General features: G+C 39.4%; 1 protein-coding gene across 3 annotated transcripts in view; it reads left to right on the top strand.

The window, feature by feature from the left end:
• The first annotated feature begins 7,775 nt into the window (after nucleotides 1-7,775).
• Nucleotides 7,776-22,713, top strand: part of ATL2 (atlastin GTPase 2) — a 57,992-nt gene continuing 43,054 nt past the window's right edge. For 2 of the 3 annotated variants that reach the window (XM_027621638.2, XM_027621637.1), the window contains exon 1: nucleotides 7,776-7,943. In XM_027621638.2, coding sequence (XP_027477439.1) covers nucleotides 7,832-7,943 — 112 coding nt within the window. In that variant the 5' untranslated portion in view covers nucleotides 7,776-7,831. Of the gene's footprint in view, nucleotides 7,944-8,372; nucleotides 8,499-22,713 lie in introns of those variants that run through there. The other variant, XM_027621639.1, reaches the window with a different exon arrangement.

Below are 22,713 nucleotides of genomic sequence, written 5' to 3'. Positions count from 1 at the left end.
CTAAGGATTTGGCCCATCTTGTTTCAGGTATAGGAACCACAGACTGGAGGGAGTATGGAGGAAGGGGGCAACATGCACAGAACACCAAAAAGAGAAACGTCTGTTGAAAGAAAGGGAAGGAAAAGACATGGGAAACCAGACTGACAGATAGAATTGGATTCCTTAGAATTGAAGTGAGGGAAAACCATAAGGGCTCTATTACATTATATTTTGAATCTTCTGAAAGAATACCTACATTAACCAGTAGAGAGTGAAATGACTTCTCAGGTAAACTTACAGGTCAGTTAGTACTTCAGTAGCTTTTTGGTTGACTATATGAACTTCAGTTTAGCAAATGGTCTATGCTGTCCTGTGTATAAACTGTTTATTTCCATGTGTCTTGGCAATTTTTTAGTGAGTAAATGACAATGTTTAAATCTTTGTGGAATAATCCTTTTAGAGCTTTTTTCTTTTTCCTTTCTTTTCATCTTCTTTTTTAAATATTACATTCTTCAGGCCAATAATAAAATAGACAATGTCCTGACAAAGCGGACTTTCAAACTGCATGTCTCTCAGACATAAGGAGGATTCAGCTGACAAGTTGATAAAGATCCTGCCATTAATATGAAATGGGGGAAAGGTTTATCATTCTTTGGATTGCGGTGGCGGTTCAGGTCCTAGAACCGGAATTAGAACCTTTGGACAACCTCAGTTACTCAAAGAATATTGCCAAGAACACGGAAATGGTTATTCCCTTAGTTTTGTGTGACAATTGGAACAAACTCTTGATTCAGGTTAAATATTTGGATTGAGTCTGTGGCTTTTCTGTAAATCAGCTTTATTCTTCCTTTCTGACTTTTCAGGGAAGTCAAGCAACTTCTAGAGGTTCTGTGCGAAGAAAGGAAAAGGGAGCAAGTAATTATTTTTTTTTAAAGATTTATTTATTCATTCATTTGAAAGAGAGAGAATGAGAGAGAGAGAGAGAGGCCACATGAGAGAGGGGAGGGTCAGAGGGAGAAGCGGGCTCCGGACCTGATCCAGGGACTCCAGGATCATGACCTGAGCTGAAGGCAGTCGCTTAAGCAACTGAGCCACCCAGGTGCCCAGGAGCAAGTAATTATTAAGAGGGGTAGAGGAAATGGGGAAGAAAGTTCTTCAATTCCCCTAAAAGGATAGTGATGGCATATTCACAACTAAACATCTGAATGCACGATTTCATACAGAATAGGTGATTATGTATGAAAGCAGAATCAGCTGGGAAATCCAGACTGTGTGGTTGGAGAATATGCTGAGAGTTTTTCTTCTGTTCTAGAGATAGAGAATAAACTGTGAAGAATATCACAAGGTATTTTAGCAGTATTCTATATAAAAGGAACAAACTCTATATCAGAAATGGACTTTGAGAAACTTCGGGTCATTAGTTATTCTGTTTAAAATTTTTCTATTATTGCTGACTTGTGCCAATATTTTCTAAAATTTCTTCCAGGAAGGAAGTCATAGATATTAGAATGTCCAACTTAAATCCTTCCTCCTGAAATTAAGGTCTCTTCTATCCTCCACCACAGAAATTTGTTAGAAGCCCAAATGAGCCACTTGCAAAGTAATTTTTAAAAATATTATGGGCAATTTTGTAGGACTACTAAAAATTTGTAAAATAGAGAATAGATATAATCCCCATATCATCCTACCAGTTTTTAACATACCTCCTTCCAGTTTTTTCTATGTCCACACATATCTTTACATAGTTGTAATCTATTTTTTTTTTTCCAGCTTGACATAAAAATGTCCTCCTACTGCTGAGTTGTCAGTGGCGATTATTTTTAATAATAGCACAGTGATACACGAAGTGTAAGTTTCTTTAAAATTTTTAAAAAAGATTTTATTTATTTATTTGTCAGAAAGAGAGAGAGAGAGCACAAACAGGAAGAGCGGCAGGTGGAGGGAAAAGTAGTCTCCCTGCTGAGCAAGGAGCCCCATGCAGGGCTTGATCCCAGGATCTTGGGATCATGACCTGAGCTGAAGGCAGATGCTCAACCGACTGAGCCACCCAGGCGTCCCGTGAAGTGTAAGTTCTGATCAATGTTTGATCCAATCAAAGAGAGATGATGTTTTTTCTTTAAAAGGAACAATTTAAATTTTTATTTTACATATTTTACAATTATAAAACCCAAACAATCCATTTTGGTAATAATTTCAAAATTACAGAAAGGTTTCAAGAATAAGAATAAACATTGACCACCTATATGTTCTATATCCAGACTCACTATTATTAATATTTTGCCCCATCTGCTTTATTGTTGCTTTTTTCTTTTCTGCCTTCTTCTTCTCTAATAGTTTCTAAACCATTTAAGAGTAAGTTTTATACACACTGGCCCTTTACTCTAAGATACTCCTGTATGTATTTTGTATAAATACGAATATGCTTTTACAAATTTAATACTGATGTGATACTTCTATCTACCATCCACATTCCCATTTTGCCAATTGACTCAGTAGTGTCCTTTATAGCATCCCCTCCAGTACAGGATCCAGTCTAGGATCAGATCAATATCTGATCTCGTTAGTTGTCATGTCTCTTTAGCCTCCTTTAATCTAGAACAGTTTTACAGTCATTCTTTGTCTTTTGCGACACGGATGCTTTTGAAGAATATATCCCCTCTTTTGTTTGTTTGTTTTTTTAATACAATGTTTTTTTTGTTTTAGCTTTGTCTTAGGTTCCCTCATGGTGAGGCTCATTGCAGACTGGCATACTGCATAAGTGACAATATCACTTTTCTCTCCGGGCATCAGCTCTAAAGGCACATGATGTCCATCTGCTTCCTCTTTGGTGATGTTAATTTTTTTTTTTTTTAAAGTAAGCTCTATACCCGATATGGGACTTGAACAACCCCGGGATCAAGAGCCACATGCTCTACCAACTGAGCCAGTCAAGCACCCTTGGTGATGCTAATTTTAATCACCTACTCAAAGTGTTGTCTAATTTTGGTTTTTATTTTTCTCTTGCAATTAATAAGCAAATGTGAAGAGAAACTTTAAGACATGCAAATATTTGACTCCTCATCAAATCTTTGCCCCTAGATTTAGCATCCATTGATGATTCTTGTCTGACCCACTCTCTGCTATCATGGTTGCATTGCAAATTGGTGACTCTTCCACTCTAGCGCTGTCTCTACATTTACCAGTCGACCCGCAGCATTCTACTGTTAACAAGAGTCCTCCGTTCATCTATCTATTGCCCCCCATCATCTACCTATTTACCTATCTAATCTATCATTTGTTATAGACTCATAGATTCTTATTTTCTATAATTCATTGTTGTCCTTAATTGTTTTAGTGCTTAAATCGTTTCAAATTAGGCCAGTGGGAACCCCTTATGTGTCTTTTTGACATGCCCCGTCTTTTTTTTTTTTTTTTTGAGTATTTCCCTTGTTCTGACACAAAAATGATGCTCATGGCTCATCTTGTACTCCTCCCCTGCTCCAGCTCTGAAACCAGTGGTTTCTCCATGCACTTCTGCTTCCTTTTAGTAGGGAATGGTATTAGAGGCCAAGACTGGGCACTAGGTATGATCGTTGCAACCTGGGTGTCTTTGCTTATAGGTCTTTTTCGTGGATAGGAAAAGGAAATATATGCATGTATATACATATTTACATTGTACATATGCATAGGCATGCATATTTACACTTGCAAACACACATATATGTATGCATGTTTTATAAATCTTCAGTCCATATCAATAACTCTAATTTAGTGCATCCCATAGGATCCACCTTGCTTTTCCCCTTTCATTATTTGTATATCCATTCTTCCCCATTGAGAATCCTACCTCTCAACAATATCAACACATTTACTCATCTATAACTCATCTAAAATATATTTATATATTTACTCATATCTAATATAGGCATATGTATTATGTCAATATATTTATATAGATTGATCATATATAATATATATCAATATTATATATATCATATAAATATATATACATTTGCTGATCTATAATACATCTAAAATAGATTCAAAATTGCTTTGCCCATACCTCTACAAAAACAAGCCTACTAGAAAAGGTTCAGGATTTGTTTGCTGTTTTCACCCTATCCCAACCAAGACTGAGAAATATTTATAGTCCAATTCTATGTTTGTAAATTACTTGGATTAGTTGGCTCTTTTTTTCCTTCTTCAGTGGGGCTCTGCTATTCATTTTGATACTGTTATAATCATTTATTTGGTTTACTTTCAGTTTTAGTAACCCCTTCCTGTTCTTGCTGATTTAATTTTATGTTTTGATCATGTAGACCATGTTTTCAAAAGTCAACACTATGTAAAACAGAACACTCAGAAAAGTGTCACTCCATTCTGCATTCCTTCTTATGCCCTCCATCTCCCCCTCTTAGAGGGAACTAACTGTTGTTTTCTGTTTAACCTTTCTGAGTTTCTTTTTGGATAAGTAAGTGGATATATGCATGCTTTCTTATTTCTCCCTCTTACACAAAAGGTAGCATACTACATATACTATTCTGCAGTTTGCTTTTTCCACTTAAGAATATCTCTTGGGAATTATTCCATACCAGTTCATAGGGATCTTTCTCTTCTCTCTTTTCAGATACAAATTGCCCCATCATGAGTATTTATCATAGTTTATTTAACTGATCACCTATGCTTGGATATCTTGTTTCTGATATTTTGCAACCACAAATAATGCTGCAGTGAATAACCTGTGCAAATGTATTTTTTTGTATTACTGGAGTTGTACCTTCAGAGTTAATGCCCAGAAGTGTGATAGGCAGGTCAAAGTGCAAATGCAGATGAAGTTTGTTGGACAATGCCAAGTTCCTTTCCATAGGGGTTGTACCATTTTGCATTCTCAGTGAGAAAGCAATGTGTGAGTGCCCATGTCTTTGCCAGTACAGTGTCATCATAAACTTTTGAATTTTTGCCAAACTGATGCATGAGAAATGGTGTCTCAATGTTATTTTAATTTGCGTTTATTTTATTCTGAGTGAAACTGAATATTTTCTCATATGTTTAAGGTCCATTTTTATAACATATTTTTTTACGAATTGTCTGTGGACATCTTTTGCCCATTTATTAATAGGATTTAAACATGTTTAAAGTTGTTTATTTGGAAGAAATAGTTTTTAATACAATTTACACTAACTGAAGGCAGAATCCCAAAGTATCTGCTGTAGGGATAAGCTATGGCTTCTGCCCTCCAGGAATTCACAGTGTATAAACTGAACACTGTCACAGTGGATCCAAACATAAACTCTGGAACCAGAGTGCCTGCCTTCAAATGCCAGTCCTGCCACTTAGGCACGTTTTAAACCTCTTGGCGCTTTAGTTGTTCTAACTGTAAGATGAGAATATTAACAGCATTTACCTCTTAGGATTGTTTTAAGGATTAAATGACTTAACATATGTAAAGTACATTTCATAAATGTTAACTATTTAGCAATCAAGAAAAGGCTCTGAAATACACTGATTTGATCCCGTAAGAATTTTGTTATATATAGTTAGTTATTAAAAATGAGACCTGGACGTTTAGAAACATTAGGTGCATCAGCGGTAGAACCAGGATTTTTTTAAAGTAATCTCCACACTCCACATGGGGCTTAAACTCAAGACCCCAAGGTCAAGAGTCACATACTCTACCACTGAGCCAGTTAGTTACCCCTGAGTAAGATAGATCTTTGAGCCCTTGAAGCTCACTTTCTTGTGCTGGACGGGTCTGTGTGGGCTGTAGAAAGAAAAAACAAACAACTAAGTAAACCAGTTTTGTCTGTCATGTTCATTATTTGTTGTTCGGCACACACGACAGTGTCAAAATTCATTTGTTAAATGAAAAAAAATGAGGAATGAGTGACAGAGTAGTGAAAAATGAAGCTCAATACATAGGTAGGACCCAAATCATGAAAGGCCTTGTCAACTATTCTGAAGAGTTTGGATTTTATCCTGAGCAGAGAGATCACATCAACCGATCTGCATTGAAGAAAACTTAAGCCAGTGGCTGGGTGGAGGACGCACAGGAGAAGGGCCCACAGCAAAGTTACCTCAGGGTAGTGGGAAATGATGGTGCTGAATCAAGAGGGAGGTTGAGGGGATGGAGAGGAGGTGACTTGGACAAAGATTTAGAAGTCAGAACCAACTTCACACAGACTTGTTTGGTGCAGAGGGGAGGAGAGAGGAGAGAGAAGTCTGAAGTGACACTGAGGTTTCACTGGGATTAAAACTGAAGAGGGGTAGCTGACTGGGGAAAACGAAGAAAGGACTTTCCAACACACACAGATTTGGGGCAACTGTGGGACAACGCTCAATCTCTTGACTACACTTTCATTTGGCTTCTCTACACTCCTTAAAGTGAGGAGCTGTGTGGATCTGTTCAGGGCACTGTAGTAGCAGCCTAGGAGATAGTGTCTAATAGTGGAAAGGAAAGCAGTTAGGTCAATAGACTAGGAAGGGTGTAGCCTTAGGTCCCTGGGGGTCCGTGATGGGGTGCACTGAGTACTAAGTTAACTGTTAACTCTAAGGTTATTCTTTGACTGCAAACATACTCATTTTTGCATCTTCTTTCATGCCCAAGATGATACCTTGCATAAAGCAGATTGTGGGCAACATTAAATAGATGCCACATAGGGAGATTATGAAAGGAAATCCATCATCAAGCCAGGCTCATGGCTGTAAGCTTAGGGGCACTGAACCAGGATGCAGGGAGTAGGAAGTAGGAAGTCCAGGAGGAGCTCCAAATCCCCTTCCATAAAGACAGAAAACAGATGAATAAATCGACAGCCCACTGAAAACCCAGATAGAATGGCACTGTGCAAGTTTCCAGGACACCAGTGCTTTTCTAGAGATTATGCAGGATGAAAGGCCGTGATTTTTAGACTTGTGAGAAGACCTGGACAATACAGCAATCTGGACACCTGGACACCTATCTCTACCAAGAAAAGGAGTTTTTAATGCTTTGGTGATATGGTAAAAAATCCAAAAGAAAAGAGACCGTGTTTCACAGAAGTTTCCACAGGCTGGTATTTATTTTTAAAAAGTGACCTGAACTTTCTACAGGATATCACTGGATTCTCACAAGAAGGTTCATCATAGTTAGTAAAGGACCTGCTACAATTCATTTTCTGATGACAGTGCTTTCTGGCTTGTCCCTGCAGGTACTAGGAGCAGGAAAGGGTGTGCACGGACAGGAAGATAGGCGGAGGGTCTCATAAGCAGATGGGATCTATTGCAAATAAACCATAGGATGGTCTCCGGAGGGGAAGCAACATTAGGGACTTGGACGAGGAAAGATCAAAAGGAAAAGCTTAGGAGGGGGGCAGACAGGGAGGAGGAAAATAGCTGTGGTGGAGAAGGTGGGGGATAAAAAAGAGAAAGGCGTGTGAAAGCAACCTCAAGTGCAGGGCACGAGTTAACGATGATGAAGAAGAGCAGTAAAAAGAATTGGGTTACTGAACTGGGAAGGAGGGACTTGGTTCTCTGGAGATCCCTTCTGCGTTTACACGGACCGGCTCAGCGCTAAGGGGGTGTGGTACTGAGCTCAGAGCGGTGCGGTGCGAGGCGATAGCGGTGGGGGCGCCGCCCAATCCCTTCCAGAAGTGGAAGGCCGGGAAAACCTAGCGACTGGCGGGCGGGCGGGCAGGCGGGCAGCCGGGCAGGGAGGCTGGCAGAGCGGAGGCGGAGCGAGGGCGCCGATGGGCGGGACGGGGGAGGGCGTGGGGAGGACAAGGAGGAGCTGGCTACTGGCGGCGCTAGGACCCACGGGCGCCCCGCCGGCTCCCGGGAGGTTGATAAAGCGGCGGCGGCGTTTGACGTCAGTGGGGAGTTAATTTTAAATCGGTACAAGATGGCGGAGGGGGACGAGGCAGCGCGGAGGCAGGCGCCGCAGCTGCGGCGCCCGCGGCGGACCAGCGACCCAAGCACCGGGGTTAACCACGTCTCGTCCACGACCTTCCTAGGTACGCGCCGGGGGAGCGGAGGCCGCAGGGCCCGGGTGGGGAGAGGGCGCGGGCCGCTTGTACCCGCGGGCACCGGCCGCGGGCGGCGGGGTCGTCGTCCGCTGCTGGTTCAGCTCTCCTCCTGCCGCCGCGTCTGACGGCCGCCGGGCCTAGCCCCCGCAGCGTGCCGAGCTTCCGCGGCGCGCGGCCTGAAAGGGCGGCCCTGGGGCCGCGGCTCCTGCTGCTGTCGGGTGAACGGGCGGCGAGCGCGTCTGCGCCCGGCCCCCTGCCCGCCCGCCCGCCGCGTGGCTGCCTCCGCGTGGCTGCCGCCGCGTCCGCCCCGACCTGAGGGGGCGGCCTTGAGTTGGGGCCGCAGACCTGGGGCGCGGGGAGGTCGGTGGCGCCGCAGCTGGGTGCAGGAGCGCTCCGGACGCGGCAGGGCGATCTGTCTCCTGGCGGGCACTGTGCTCTCTGTTCCTCTGTCAGAAAGGGAGGTAGGGGTGGCCAGAGCTTTATGGGCCCCCACGGAGGAGGAGGACGCGGAGCGCGCGGGGGGAGCGGACACCTCGCTGCCAGGTCGGAAAGCTCTCCAGACACCCTTCCAGGAGGGAACCGCAGTCCGCAGGCCAGGGCTGTGCCCCGGGGCTCGCGTTCTGGGGCTCCTCGGCCCCCGAACCCATTGGCGCGGGTTGCGCGTGGCTAGGATGCAAGTCCAGATTTAGTTGTTAAACTAGGGTTGTGAGCAGTTACTAGTCACTCACGGTATAGTAAGGCCCCATCAGACTGAAGTGTCTGCGGTGTGAAGTCACCTGATCCTTCGCTCCCCGGTTTTGTTGAATGTGAGCTGCTACTGTACGTGTACAAGGAGCGCCCCTGCCCCCTCCAAGACATGTTTGCTTTGGCAGCGGAGTGTTGTGTGTCCCTCTCATAACACCCCTATTTTTAGGAGTTCAGCATTTGATCTTTCGCTCTGGTGTGAATTGAACGCATGAAATCCTGATTGAGATTTTTGATGGTACTTAAGGCATAAAGTTTTTCAAAGGCTTATAAATAGTAAAAGCTTACGGTTAGGTAAGTACGGCCATGGCATACATAAGAGTTTATAAACTACACTAAATGTGAACTTGTGTCCTTCAGATTCCTCTCTTTCCACAATCTGATAAAGGTTTTGTAAGATGAAATGTAAAACACTTTGATAAGGTGTTATCCGTGAAGACTAAGTTCAATAGAAGAGTTTACGTGAAATATATTTCATCATTCATAGTAACCTTTGGATGTGCTGAACATATGTCAGAGGTGATGACAGACTAGAGTTTTGATACGGGAGAAAGAACAGGAAATAAAGCTTATTTTATTGCTTGCCAACAAAAGCACTTGACAGAACTGTTTACATAGAACCCCCCCCCCCCCCACCCCAGAGGTTTTGCCTTAGATATCTTCTGGTTGGAATTCTCAAGTAATTAGTTTTGGAATGCCGATGGATTGATTTAGATCTTTGGGGCCCTACGGGTGTGTGTGTGTTGTGTGTTCGCTCCTGCACTTATTTATTTATATATATTTTAAGGTAGCTGTTTTAGATGTATTTTCAAGGTGATTTATGTACTTGCCTTACTAGGAGAAGCATAACTTTATGACTTAGTCATGGTTATGAACACCGTTTTTATTTTGTGGTACATTGAGATGTGATTCTTGAGTTGATATATAGGGCTCACCATTTATTAAACATTCTGCTACTCACAGGTTTTTGTGTGTTTTTAAACATTCTGCTACTCACAGGTTTTTGTGTTTTCCCCCCCACTCTTGGAGGTATCCCTTCCCTTGATAACCATACCTATCAGATGACTGCCTGAAACCTTTTCATTTGCTCTCTAGTCACTCAATACGACATTAAAATCCAAATAAAACTTCTTAAGATTTGTGTTTAAAGTCAGAGCCAACAGGCCGTGAATGAGTAGGGACTCGGCTATTTTTGACAGTGTATAAGGAACTCTTTGTCTCCCTCTGCTTTCTGGATAAGTAAACTTGAGTTGGGGTGAGTCAGGTGCCACGCTAGTAGTTTAGTCTAAGGAAGGTGCTTTGTGTCTCTTAAGAGAAATGCTTACGCTCTTTAGGAATGTAGGATCTTTGTAAAGCACTTACGTACTCTTGTATTTTAATGGCTTTGTAGGATGATTAAATCTCTTGGAAATTCTTTTTTTGGGGAACAAAGAGCTGTCTTTATCATACAGTAAAGAGGTATTTATTACAGGGAAAATAAACCGTGAGTTAAAATGAGATCCTGGCTTTAAGTTGGGTGCACCTATTTTGGGATTCAATTTTAGTTTGCCAGTGTGTTTTAACTTTAGGGTAAAGTTTTTAAATATTCACAGATGAGGGGCACCTGGGTGGCTCATTCGTTAAGCGTCTGCCTTCAGCTCAGGTCGTGATCCCAGGGTCCAGGGATCGAGCCCTGCATCGGGCTCCCTGCGCGCTGCGAAGCCTCCTTCTCCCTCTCCTACTCCCCCCGCCCCCCCTCGCTTGTGTTCCCTCTCTCTCTGTGTCTCTCTCTGTCAAATAAATAAAATCTTAAAAAAATATATATATTCACAGATGAAAGTAACTTTCTTGAAATTGTTAGACCTTTTCCAGAATTGTGCTTTTTCCATCTGTCTGATACTAAGCAGTTGTTAAAGAGTACCTGGAAGACTGTCACCTCGTTCCATGCTGTAGTTCAAGGCATATTTTTACAATTTCGAGACTCTCTAGCAAGATGCATTTTTTTTTTGTGGTTTCCATCACTTCTTTTATTGATACTCATTAGAGAATAAAATTGTATTGGTTTTCTTGATGCATGACAACACACTCTGTTGGTAGTGGTTGCACAAGGTTCATCATGAGCTATACTAAATACTGCAACCTCTGAATTGCTGATTTTTACACTGGTATTTCCTTTGTGGTGATGAGTGGCTCCTCTCTGAATACATAAAGTGGTCCGTTTAGTTCGTGGTTGCATTTTAAAAATTTGTTTATGCTCTATTGGAAGACCTATTTGACACACAATTGTAAGCAGAGCCTCTTGGCAGGCTCTCACGGTTAAGAGACAAATGTAAGGAATGGGATTGGAAGTTAAAACTTTTTTGTAATGGTGATTTACTGCTTTATAGAGGGAGGTTTTTTTTTCTGGGGTGGCTGCAGGGAAATAACTTTTTTTTTTTAAAGTATAATGGTATTCTGATTGTATGACCATTTTAGTGTTTTAAAATCCAGGTGTGTTACTTTTTGGGGCATTATTTAACTTAAGGACGATAGATGTAGGTGAATATTGAGTCACTGAACTATCCCCCAGTGAATTCATTACTCATGTAAGTTTCTTTCTCTCCTTTACTGTTCCTGACTGATGTGGGAAACAGCGAAAGAAGAGAAATTAAATTTCCTTACTACCTACAGCTCGTTGACAAGTCCTTGAAACAGGCAGAGTGATATTCCTCTAGGGACTCAACTGCCTCAATGTTAATACTTTGCTAAGGGCAAAAGGCAATCTTAGCCTGACCCTCAGGATCCTGTAAGTCCACTTTAACATGTAAAAATTCCTTTAGAAATTTCCTTTATCTCTAAACCCCCAAGATACTTGTTGACAATCATCCCCCAAGCATATGGACCACCAATATACATCTGAAGGGTCTCATGACTCAGGTTTTATTAGACAGTAATAAATGATCTTTTCCTAACAATAGCTAGCCCCCTCAGGGTCCTGGAAACCTTGCTTCCAAAATTCCTTAGAGACTTAGGCTATCTCTAACCCCCTCCCAACTTGAACGTATGTAATGGGCTACTCCTCCTGACCCCAGTGCAGCTCTTTCTGCCCACGGGTCCTGACCCTGTGCTTTAATAAAATCACCTTTTTGCACCAAAGATGTCTCAAGAATTCTTTCTTGGCCATATGGCTTCAAACCCTAACATTCTTTCCTTCATCACTCACCACCCCTCCTATAGAAACAATGGTTGAGTGCTTTTTCTATAGCTTTAAAAATGAATAGCCAAAAAACCCCCACTATCCTGAAAATAATGATGGCAATAGCATAATCCTTGATATTTTATGAAGCGCTTTAAACATCTTGCTTTTTTTTTTTTTGCCCCCCTTAAAATCTGCCCTTAAGGGAATCCCATTGGAGGGAGTGATTTTAACTTGTCTACAGTCAAACTACTCAGAGGCACTCAGAGCTATGGACTTGGAGGAGAGTAGGAGCCTTTCTTCATTGAAAATTATCACATACACAATTAGAAATGTCTCGGTAAAACTGTTGAATGAATGATGTCTGAAGTCATACTAATGAGAAATTGGGGCGGTTAATAAGTAAAGATAGAGCAAGTCACTAAGTGGAGTGGGAAATTTTAAAGTAAGGGAGAAGGTAGATGTAGAAAGAAGTAGAATTCATGAAGTAGTACAGTTTTGCTTGTTAAGGACATTAAGAAGTATGAAATAAGTGCAAAGCCAAGATAACTATTTTACAAATCATTTTTCAAGTTATTGGTAATCATATGGCCATGTGTTTAGGTGTACACATATTTGCTAAACTTAGGTAGATTTTTGTAAAATGTGTACTTAAGTAACCACCCTATCTACTGTGGGACAGATAGCTGTAGGTGGTTGGTTTTATGGGCAGGTGATATCTATTAGAAGCAACTGTTAAGTCATGAAAGACTAACGTATATGTACTTTGTTTTCCCAAGGAGATAGTATGCACTTTTGACTGATTTGGGGTTTAGTTTTCTGGCCAGTACAAGTAGGATCTGGGGATTCCTTGGTAATGTACCAGCTTAATGAAAATTATTCATACAAATTATATTTCTATGACTAGAGTCAAAATAACCAGTAACTAATAACTTGTGAGCTATGTAATTTATGAAGGATGCTTATCAAGGGTCTTTAGTACATTTCCTCTTTTTATTGCATAAGACTCTGATTGTGGGGGCAATGTTTTTTTTTTTTAAGATTTATTTATTTATTTTGAGAGAGAGAGAATGAGAGAATACCTGAGAGGGGGGAGGGTTAGAGGGAGATGCTGAGCAGGGGCCCGATGCGGGACTCGATGCCGGGACTCCAGGATCAAGACCTGAGCCCAAGGCAGTCGCTTAACCAACTGAGCCACCCAGGCGCCCAGGGGCAATGTTTTTTTAATTATAGAGAAGTAAGATAATGCAGTGGAAAAGAATGAGGAAAGGAATCAAAAGCTGACTTAACTCTCTGAGCCTTGAAACCCCTCACACACAGCAGAGATAGTAATCCCATAATAGGACTGTTGTGGGAGACAAACAACAGTAGGAATGATAGGTCCAAATATTTTATAAATTGTAAAGCTGCCTGTGTAAGAGACTATAATGCTTATGTAAGAATGTGCCTATTTGGCTACTTATGCTATATATACATGTGTATATTTGCAATCACTTTCTTCTAATTTTTTTTTCCTGCAGTGTGGACAAAGGTTTAGTTTGGGCAAAGGTGGTAGGTAAATTTTTAACTTTACCTGTAAAATACTGATAATGTGTTCATGATTAGGGATATTCCAAGTATTAAATGTGAAAAAAGTGCTTAACCCAGTGGCAGACATTCTGTTGATGTAGTATTGCTATAATGTGTAGTTATTTTGAACAAAAAGTTTTAAGTTTCAAAATACGTGACTTGAAAAACCTCTGTTCAGTTTTTATAAGATAAAAATATACATTCATACTTTTCACCTATCTTCATTTTAATAAACTTGCGCTTTAGAGAATCAATCATAGTAAAATAATCTTCTGAAATTGTTTATTTTCAATATAGGATTCAATATGAAGTAATTTCTTAAGGTCATGGCAGTTTTCAAGTAGAGTGCATTTACTTTTCAGATAGTAAATGTGCAGAATCTGACTGGGGTCTGTTTTGCTCAAAAATGCCTAAAGAATGATTGACTTGAAAGTACACAAATTGTGAATCCCATTAAAAGCTTTTTTCCCCCACAAATTGTGAATCCCATTAAAAATTATTTTCCCCCTACATGTAATCATTTAGAGTCATGAATAGTGATTAGGATATATTTTAACTTTTTGAATTCTATAAACTTACTATGATCTTCAGAATGGAATTAGAATGGAGGCTTGGATTTTAATACTAGCTCTGTAATAACATTTTTTCCTTCCTGGTAGGTAATATCTGCCTTAGCAAACTTAAAGCGTTTTTTTTTTTTTTTATTAAATAGGTAATCTTTGAAGGCACTTTAGAAACCTTAAAGCCTTTCTATAACGAAACTTTTTTTTTTAAAAAGATTTTATTTATTTATTTGACAGAGAGAGACACAGCCAGAGAGGGAACACAAGCAGGGGGAGTGGGAGAGGGAGAAGCAGGCCTCCCGCGGAGCAGGGACTCGATCCCAGGACTGGATCCCAGGACTCCGGGATCATGACCTGAGCCGAAGGCAGACACTTAACGACTGAGCCAGCCAGGCACCCTAACGAAACTCTTTTAAAAGGGGGATGGAATTGGCATGCTAAATGAGCTCATTTCATATTTGAATGAATGGGTTTATGAGATATTAAAACTTGGATTAAGTTTACTTTTATCAGAAAGGGGGGTTGAGGGCGCCTGGGTGGCTCAGTTGGTTAAGCGACTGCCTTCGGCTTAGGTCATGATCCTGGAGTCCCTGGATCGAGTCCCTGTATTGAGTCCCGCATCGGCCTCCCTGCTCGGCAGGGAGTCTGCTTCTCCCTCTGACCCTCCCCCCATCTCATGTGCTTTCTCTCTCTCTCTCATTCTCTCTCTCTCAAATAAATAAATAAAATCTTTCAAAAAAAAGGGGGGGTGAGTTGTTTTTGAAATAAATTGTAGAGAAACTGACGAATTACCCTTGTTCTTAGATTTTTTTGAAGGTAGTTATTAATCACATCTTCAGAAATGGCTCTTTTCATCAGCACTTTAATTTTTTTCCCCAAGATTTATTTATTTATTTATTTGACACAGAGAGAGATAGCGAGAGAGGGAACACAAGTAGGGGGAGCGGGAGAGGGAGAAGCAGGCTCCTGGCTGAGCAGGGAGCCTGATGCGGGGCTCCCAGGACGCTGGGACCATGACCTGAGCCCAAGGCAGACACTTAATGACTGAGCCACCCAGGCGCCCCAGCACTTTAATTTTAAAATAGATACTACAATATGATCTGTGGAGTTTTTGTTTAGAGTTCAGAGGCTTTTTATTGCAGGAGAATGGCAGTGGCCTTGGGTATTGTTTAGCAAATTCTGAAGTGTAGGCTAGAAGTTCTCGGAAAGGTTGAACAATGTTATTGATGCCAAAAGTCTTAGAATTAGATATTAAGATAGAAATTTACTGCCTTTAAATTACATCTAAACATGGGCGCCTGGGTGGCTCAGTTGGTTAAGTGACTGCCTTCGGCTCAGGTCATGATCCTGGAGTCCCGGGATCGAGTCCCACATCAGGCTCCCTGCTCAGCAGGGAGTCTGCTTCTCCCTCTGACCCTCTTCCCTCTCATGCTCTCTATCTCTCCTCTCTCTCTCAAATAAATAAATAAAGCCTTTTAAAAAAATAAATTACAACTAAACTTGTGATTGATTAGAGCTTGTGATCATGGCTCTTAATCTAATATAAGTCATGGGTAATTTATACCTCGTAAAAGTTTTAATTTTTCTTTTTTAAATTTCAAAAGCAGTAAATCTTTGTAGACACTTTGGAAAATACAAATAAAAAAGAAAGTAAAAATCATATCAACTAGTGGTAAGCACTGTTAGCGTTCTGGTATACATCTTTTAGTATATACCCTTTTTTAATGCATAATTTAATTTTTTCTAAATTGGGATCTTTCTGTAATTTTGTAACTTTCATTCATATTATATTTCCCTGTGTGATTAAATAATGTCTACAACATGATTTTTTAAAATGGCATTGTAGTACTAAACTAATCCTTCTAGATATGGGGTTATTTCTTGTGAATAATGCTGGCTAAACATCTCTGTAGATAAATCTTGACCTCTAGGATAAGGCCTTAAAAGTATATTTCTGGGTTGAACCACCTATACTTTTCAATATTGAAGACACATCTGCAAATCCATTCAGAAAGTTCTGATTTATTCTGTGTTCGTTTGGGTTAGGTTTGTACTTGTTTGCGAATACTTTTGTTCACAAGTGGGTGTTCTTTAAAAATGAATGCCAACACATAGGTAAAGGATCTTACTGTTGTATTTCTTTCATTATAGTTGATGTTTAAATTTTAATATGGTAACTGAATGTGAATTCTTTTTATTAATTGCATTTTCATATTCTTGGACCATCTCTGTTTTTCTTACTTTGTAAGAGTCCTTTTGTACATAAGGAATTCTTTTTCATATTTGCTTTTTAATTTTGTGGGATTTTGGGGGGACTATTGTGTTTTTGGGAAAAAACATTTAAAAATGTTGCGTATGAGTGTTTTTCTTAAATTGGTAACTTTTCAACTTATTGGTGCTAGTCTCTTCTGAATTTTTAGGTATGCTGCCATAGGGTTTTGTTTTGTTTTGTTTTGTTTTTAACTGTTTTGAATTCTTCCTGAAAAAGTTTTTATTCCTGACTCTTTAATGGCAGGGTATGGGTATCTGCTTTGGTGCCCCGTAGTGTGATAGAAGCTTCTAGCTTAGGTGCTTGGTTTGGATTGTCAACACCACCAAGCTTCAGCTTCCTTAACTAAGAAAAAAACCTACTTTGGAAGTTTAAGATTAAAAGGTAATGTCTTAAAAGCACTTGGCTTGTATTGAGTGTACAAAGTTACCACCCCTTCAGGGTAAAGAAGTTAGTTTTCTTTGCGAGTAAAGAGGTGGAGGAGGGCAGGCTGATAAAAGATCATTTTTAGACAAAGAACTAGCTTTTTTCCCTTGATGTTATCAGTTGACATATTGAGCACCTACCTTAGGAAAGGGCTTCTCAGTTGCTTGTAATGAGTACCTGTGTAGAAAAGTGTAGAACAGATCCCTGTTCTAAATTTTCATGTAGTTGGGAGATCAGATAGACCTTACGCATATTTGTCAGTAAAGTGTATCATTAAGTTTATAGTTTCAGAAGTAGGAATTACTGTGTGCTAGTGTTACTGAGGAAGACTTAATGGAGGAGGGTGGGCTTTGTCAGGCCTTGAAGAATGGTTGGGTCTTAGGAGGAGAGTGTAGGCTATACCACTTGTTTCAAGATAAAAAGGCAGTGTTTGGTAAGGTTTCTTCAAAATAGTTTAAGCACTTGTCTCTCCTTTCTAAGAATTTGTTTAAAAAGTATTTAAAAGCAATGAGATAGAGGTAACTGAAGGATCAAATGGTGGTAGAGCGTGTGTAATAAAAAGAGAATATGGGCAGTTTTTGTAGCCAAGTCAAGCAAAGAATTGATTTAAATAACTGGATGATTCCTGGAAAAACTGTCAGAATACCCGTAAATGTGACTTCTTAAAAACTATGGAGATGTGTTTCCCCACCCCTGTTTTTTGAGCATCTGCATTTATCTACCACAAGGAATCCTGATGTGTACTCTAAAAGTTGCCAAACTAGAGAAAGGATAAAAAGAGAGTATAGTGAGAACCTCTGACTTTTTTATCCCTTTTGTTTTTCACATTAGTCACATATATCTACTTGGAAGGATGTTTGTTTGTTTTGCACTGTTCCTTCTTCTTACAGCTGTTCTCTTAGTAGGAAGTTTGCCTGTATTGAGCCGAGTTTGGGATTTGAGTGTATACCTCTCTTTGTTTTGTTGTTGTTGTTTTTTTTAATGTTGCTGTAGGGGTATCTGGGTGGCTCAGTTGGTTAGGCATCTGACTTCAGCTCATGTCATGATATCAGGGTCCTGGGATCGAGCCCCGTGTTGTCAGGCTCCACGCTCAGTGGGCAATCTGCTTGTCCCTCTCTCCCTGCGGGGGTGGGGGTGTGCACACGCTCTCAAATAAATAATTTTCTTTCTTTTCTTTTTTTTAAGAAATAAAGTGCTGCTATAATGAGCCATCTGAGGTAGAGAGTTGTGGCAAAATGGAATGTAGCAACTTATTTCCAGAGTCTTGGCAGATACCTATTTGAGATTTGTCATAAAAACCTTTTCTAAATTTAAGCTTGGGTCTGTGTGTGTATTAATGACTCCTTTGCTCACTGGTTATCCCAAATTTCAGCAGCTTTTTCTATGGATTTAATATCTTTAACTCACTACTGAGTTAATTTTGGGGCCAAAAGGGAATGATTCAATGGTTTGCCTGATTCAAGGAAACCTACTCTGGGTTTGATGGATTCCTGATCTCTGTGTCAGAAAAAATTAGAGTAACTGCCAAAATTACTTTTGGAAATGGAAATTTAGTGCGTTTTTGTTTCATAAAGGCTTATAAGAAAAGTATATGTTCCTTGTAGAAATATGGAATGATTTAGCGTTTTCTGTTGCCTAGTTCAAAGAAGGATGTTGAAGAACTGGCTAGCTCTCACATGCAGTGCTTTCCATTTTTACTGTCACGTTCTGACTTTGGGCTTCTCACCTTATACCTAGGCTCTCCTAGTTACTTAATAACTGATTTCCCTGTTTTTAGATTCTCATTATACTTCTTACTCATCACTTTTGGTTTATCTCTGTAGCACAGCTTTGATCCTGTCACTCCTCTGCCTCAAAATTTTCCTTGGCTCTCAGGATAATGCCCAGTATTCTTAGCCTAAACTTTTAAGGTTAGCCTTAATCTGATTTTCAGGGCTCAGAGATGCAACCTTCTCCAGGATGTCTTCATTGATAACACTAGCTAAATAATATAACATAGCACTTTCTTTACTGTTCTCTTATACTTGTTTGTGTTGAAGCCTTGAGAGTAAGAACCATTATCATCAGCAAATTGTATTTCTCTGGTATCCCCTATAATGCCTTGCTCTCTAATTACTACTAGCTTGAAGTAGGTGGGGTGGGGGCCCTTCCTCAGTTATTCACGACACATTGTATAGGTGTACTGTATGAAACAATTACACATTTATTTACATGTAAATTATATATGCATATCTTATCAAAGATGGGCAAATATAATTTTATTGTATCTCATTTTAAATGCCTGCAATTTAAAATTTGCCCTTCTAGAAAGCTTATGAAGAGAAAAAAGATTGTTTCCCACCTGTTGGGGGATGGTATAAACGCTTTGCTGACTGCATAAATAAATTTTGACAAAGAAATTTTTGGAAAGAGGGAAAAATAGCCGTATGCCAAGATTTGTTTTAAAGATGAGAAATAAACCCCTCTTTATTTTTTTAAACAAATTGTGGTTTTGGTACTTCTTTCCAGCCTTCTAGAAATCTTGAGCACGTAACAATTCAGCTCTGAGTTTATTCAACAAACATGCTCATTTGGCATAGTTGGAAGATGATGGATTTGACTAGGACCTGAGTGTGCATACAGATTTGATTACTTAGGAAATGTATGTCCTTGCAAATTGCTTAATCTGAACCTCATTGTCCTCCTTTATATATAAACAGGGAAACTCATAGTTTACCCAACAAAATGATTTTGAGGATTAAAGAGATGTATTATGTAGTTATTAACCCAGAAGAGACGCTGTTTTCCCCTCTTCTATAGTAGATGGTACGCCTAAAATTATTTCATGCATTAAATTATTTCGAGGAGTGAGAAAGTTATTAATAATGTTTTCACCCCTTCTCCCAGATAACCACTTTTTTCAGTTCTCTGCTCAAATGTTTCCTTATTAGAGAAGCTTTGCCTGATCATTCTTTTATGAAATAGCAAACCCCTGTTTTCATTTCCTTTAACCGGCTTTATTTTTCTTTGTAGTACTTAATACTAGCCTATGTCATATATTTGTTTTCTGTTTCCTCATCTTTAGGATGTAATAAACTCCTAAGGGTAGGATTTTTTTTTTTTAATTTGTTCACTAGTGAATCTTGCAATTCTTAGAACCATGTTGTAGGTGTTCAGTGAATGTTTGTTGAAGGAATAAAGACTTATGCACTCCCACTTTTAGTCCTTTAACCCCCTTGCATCGGAATGGCCTTGGTGGTTGTTAGTGGGGTGCTTGTTACAAATGTAGATTTCTGGACTCCACTCCTGATCAGCTGAATCAACTCTGGAGTTGAGAAGTCAAGAGTCTGTATTCCAAACAAACCATCCTGCTGGTTCTTAAGCTTTAGTGTACATGGGACTCACTGTTTTATGGTATGGTTTTGGCTGATTAAATATTGTCAGTATAACTCAGATCCATAATTAAATTAAATTACATATGGACTGACTGTGCTATAGCAAACATTTTTTTTTTCCTGTTGATCTGTCAGGGAAGACTTACGTATCTGTAGTTTTGATTATTTTGATTACTCAATTTTTTTGTCCAGAACTCCAGTTTAATCCAGGACTTTAAGGATCTAAAAATCTCAAATATTAGGGCGCCTGGGTGGCTCAGTTGGTTAAGCGACTGCCTTCGGCTCAGGTCATGATCCTGGAGTCCCGGGATGGAGTCCCGCATTGGGTTCCCTGCTCAGCAGGGAGTCTGCTTCTCCCTCTGACCCTCTTCCCTCTCGTGCTCTCTATCTCTCATTCTCTCTCTCTCAAATAAATAAATAAAATCTTTAAAAAAAAAATAAAAAATCTCAAATATTAGTTGTTTATCAGTTCACCTCTCCCAACTAAACAAAATTAAATTCGTTAAGCCCATACATAACTGTACATGTCATTTTTTACTTGTAAGAATAGATGAACTGATATCAGGGATTTGTTTTAAGTGATAAACATCTTTTCAAAAATATGAACTGATTTGTGTCTCCTTTCCTATGGCTATACCACTGGGGAACAGTGATTTTTGTAAGAATTACCCTGTAACATTGAAAGTTTGGTATAGAGGAAACAGCATGGACTTAATATAAAAACCCAGATAGAAATCTTGATGCATATACTCCATTTTCTTTTTAAAAAATTTTGTCCGTATTTCTTCTCTCTGAAATGGGGATAATTGCTAAGTTTCAGGGTTGTTGAGAGGGTTCCTGTCACAGTGCCTATCCTAAAGTCAGAGTCATTCAATAAATAGAAGTTACTTTTTCTGTGGAAGTAAATTCTGAAGTAATTTAAAAGTTTTCATTAAAAATGATTGTAACATACTTCAAACTTATAAAAATGATAGAAAAATATTATAGATGTCCAAGTGCCCATTGCCTAGATCTAATGCATAGTATTTGCCCTAATTGTTTTGAATCATTTTTAAAGAGAAACAATGTCACTGTACAAGTTGAAGGGTTCTCCCAAAATCTTTTTCTTCCTTTCTTCCCTCCCTACACATAACACACACACACACACACACACACACACACACACACACACACACACACACACACACACACACACACACACACACACACACACTTGAAGTTGGCATTTGTGTTTCAAGTTGAAGGGTTCTCCCAAAATCTTTTTCTTCCTTTCTTCCCTCCCTACACATAACACACACACACACACACACACACACACACACACACACACACACACACACACACACACACACACACACTTGAAGTTGGCATTTGTGTTTCCTGGTTTTTTGATAGTCTTATAAAATATATGTATCCTTTTCTTTAAGTAGGCTCCACACCCAGTGTGGAGCCCCAGCGTGGGGCTTGAACTCACAGCCCTGAGATCAAGACCTGAGCTGAGATCAAGAGTTGGATGCTTAACCAACTGAGCCATCCAGGTGCCCCCTTACATGTATTTTTAAAATAAATGACATACAGTATTGTGCTGTATTTAAAAATTTTTAGTAAGTGGCCCAGAGCATGTACTTGTGATTTGATTTGTTTTTTTATTTGACATTGGTTTTGAAGTTTATCCATGTATACACACTTATATCTTATTCATTAATTTTGGCTTTCTATTTCATGGTTTATTTATCCATGAATATTTAGATTGTTTCGACTTTTTTTTTTTGCAGTTTCAAATAGTACTTCAGTGGACAAGGAACCTTTTTTTTTCCCCTGTGTGCAAGTGTAAGAATTCTTGTAGCATATAAATAACTTCCCCCCAAATTTTTTCAGTATTGTGTACTCTGATTCTTCAAAAACTGGGACCACAGAACAAAAGTATATCTTCCTCACCCCCCCTCAAAAAAAGTACTTAAGAGCAGATGCAAGACCCCTGGGGTAACTTGGGTGAGATTTTCCACAAGACTTAACTTTAGAAGAAAATCGAGAAAAACCTTTGTTGCTGAACCTAAGTAGAATTTTTCTGAATTTCTGTGTTGTTGCTAAGAGTCCCTTGAGCCATTATTCCAGCATCTCTTAACTAGCTAACAAAATTGACTTCATAAACTGCATCCTCATTTAAACTAATTTAAATTAACTTTAGTTGAAAATTTTTTCCCTCAAAGTACACTTATATTTAAGTATATGCTTTAAGAACTGCTTAATATTTGGTGATAAGCTTTGGGGAAATACCTTGTGCTTATACATTTGTAATCTATTTTACATTTTTTTAAATCTATTAAGGTAAATTCATAACATTTTTATGCCTCAGTGTTCTTTAAATGGGAACAGCAAAAATTCTGTGACATCAGTGCTGGAAACTACTGGAAACAGTAGTTTTCAAGTGGAAAATAATATGTGAATGTTCCAAGAAAACAACTTTTGTGTATCTCTTGATTTGACAGTAATGAAGGAAGGAGATGAATTACATTAGATACTCTTTAAAAGCATTTTTTAGCAAAATGATTAGCAAAGGGGGCAAAGCTAATGTAGGAAAGTACCTGATATCTGACATTGTTAGTATGTCTTCTGGAATCTTTGAAGTTTTTATTTTTGCAGTTTGCATTGTAGTTTC

Source organism: Zalophus californianus, chromosome 8 (assembly GCF_009762305.2).
Source record: "Zalophus californianus isolate mZalCal1 chromosome 8, mZalCal1.pri.v2, whole genome shotgun sequence".
Taxonomy (NCBI): domain Eukaryota; kingdom Metazoa; phylum Chordata; class Mammalia; order Carnivora; family Otariidae; genus Zalophus; species Zalophus californianus.
This window is presented reverse-complemented; position numbering and strand designations above follow the sequence as displayed.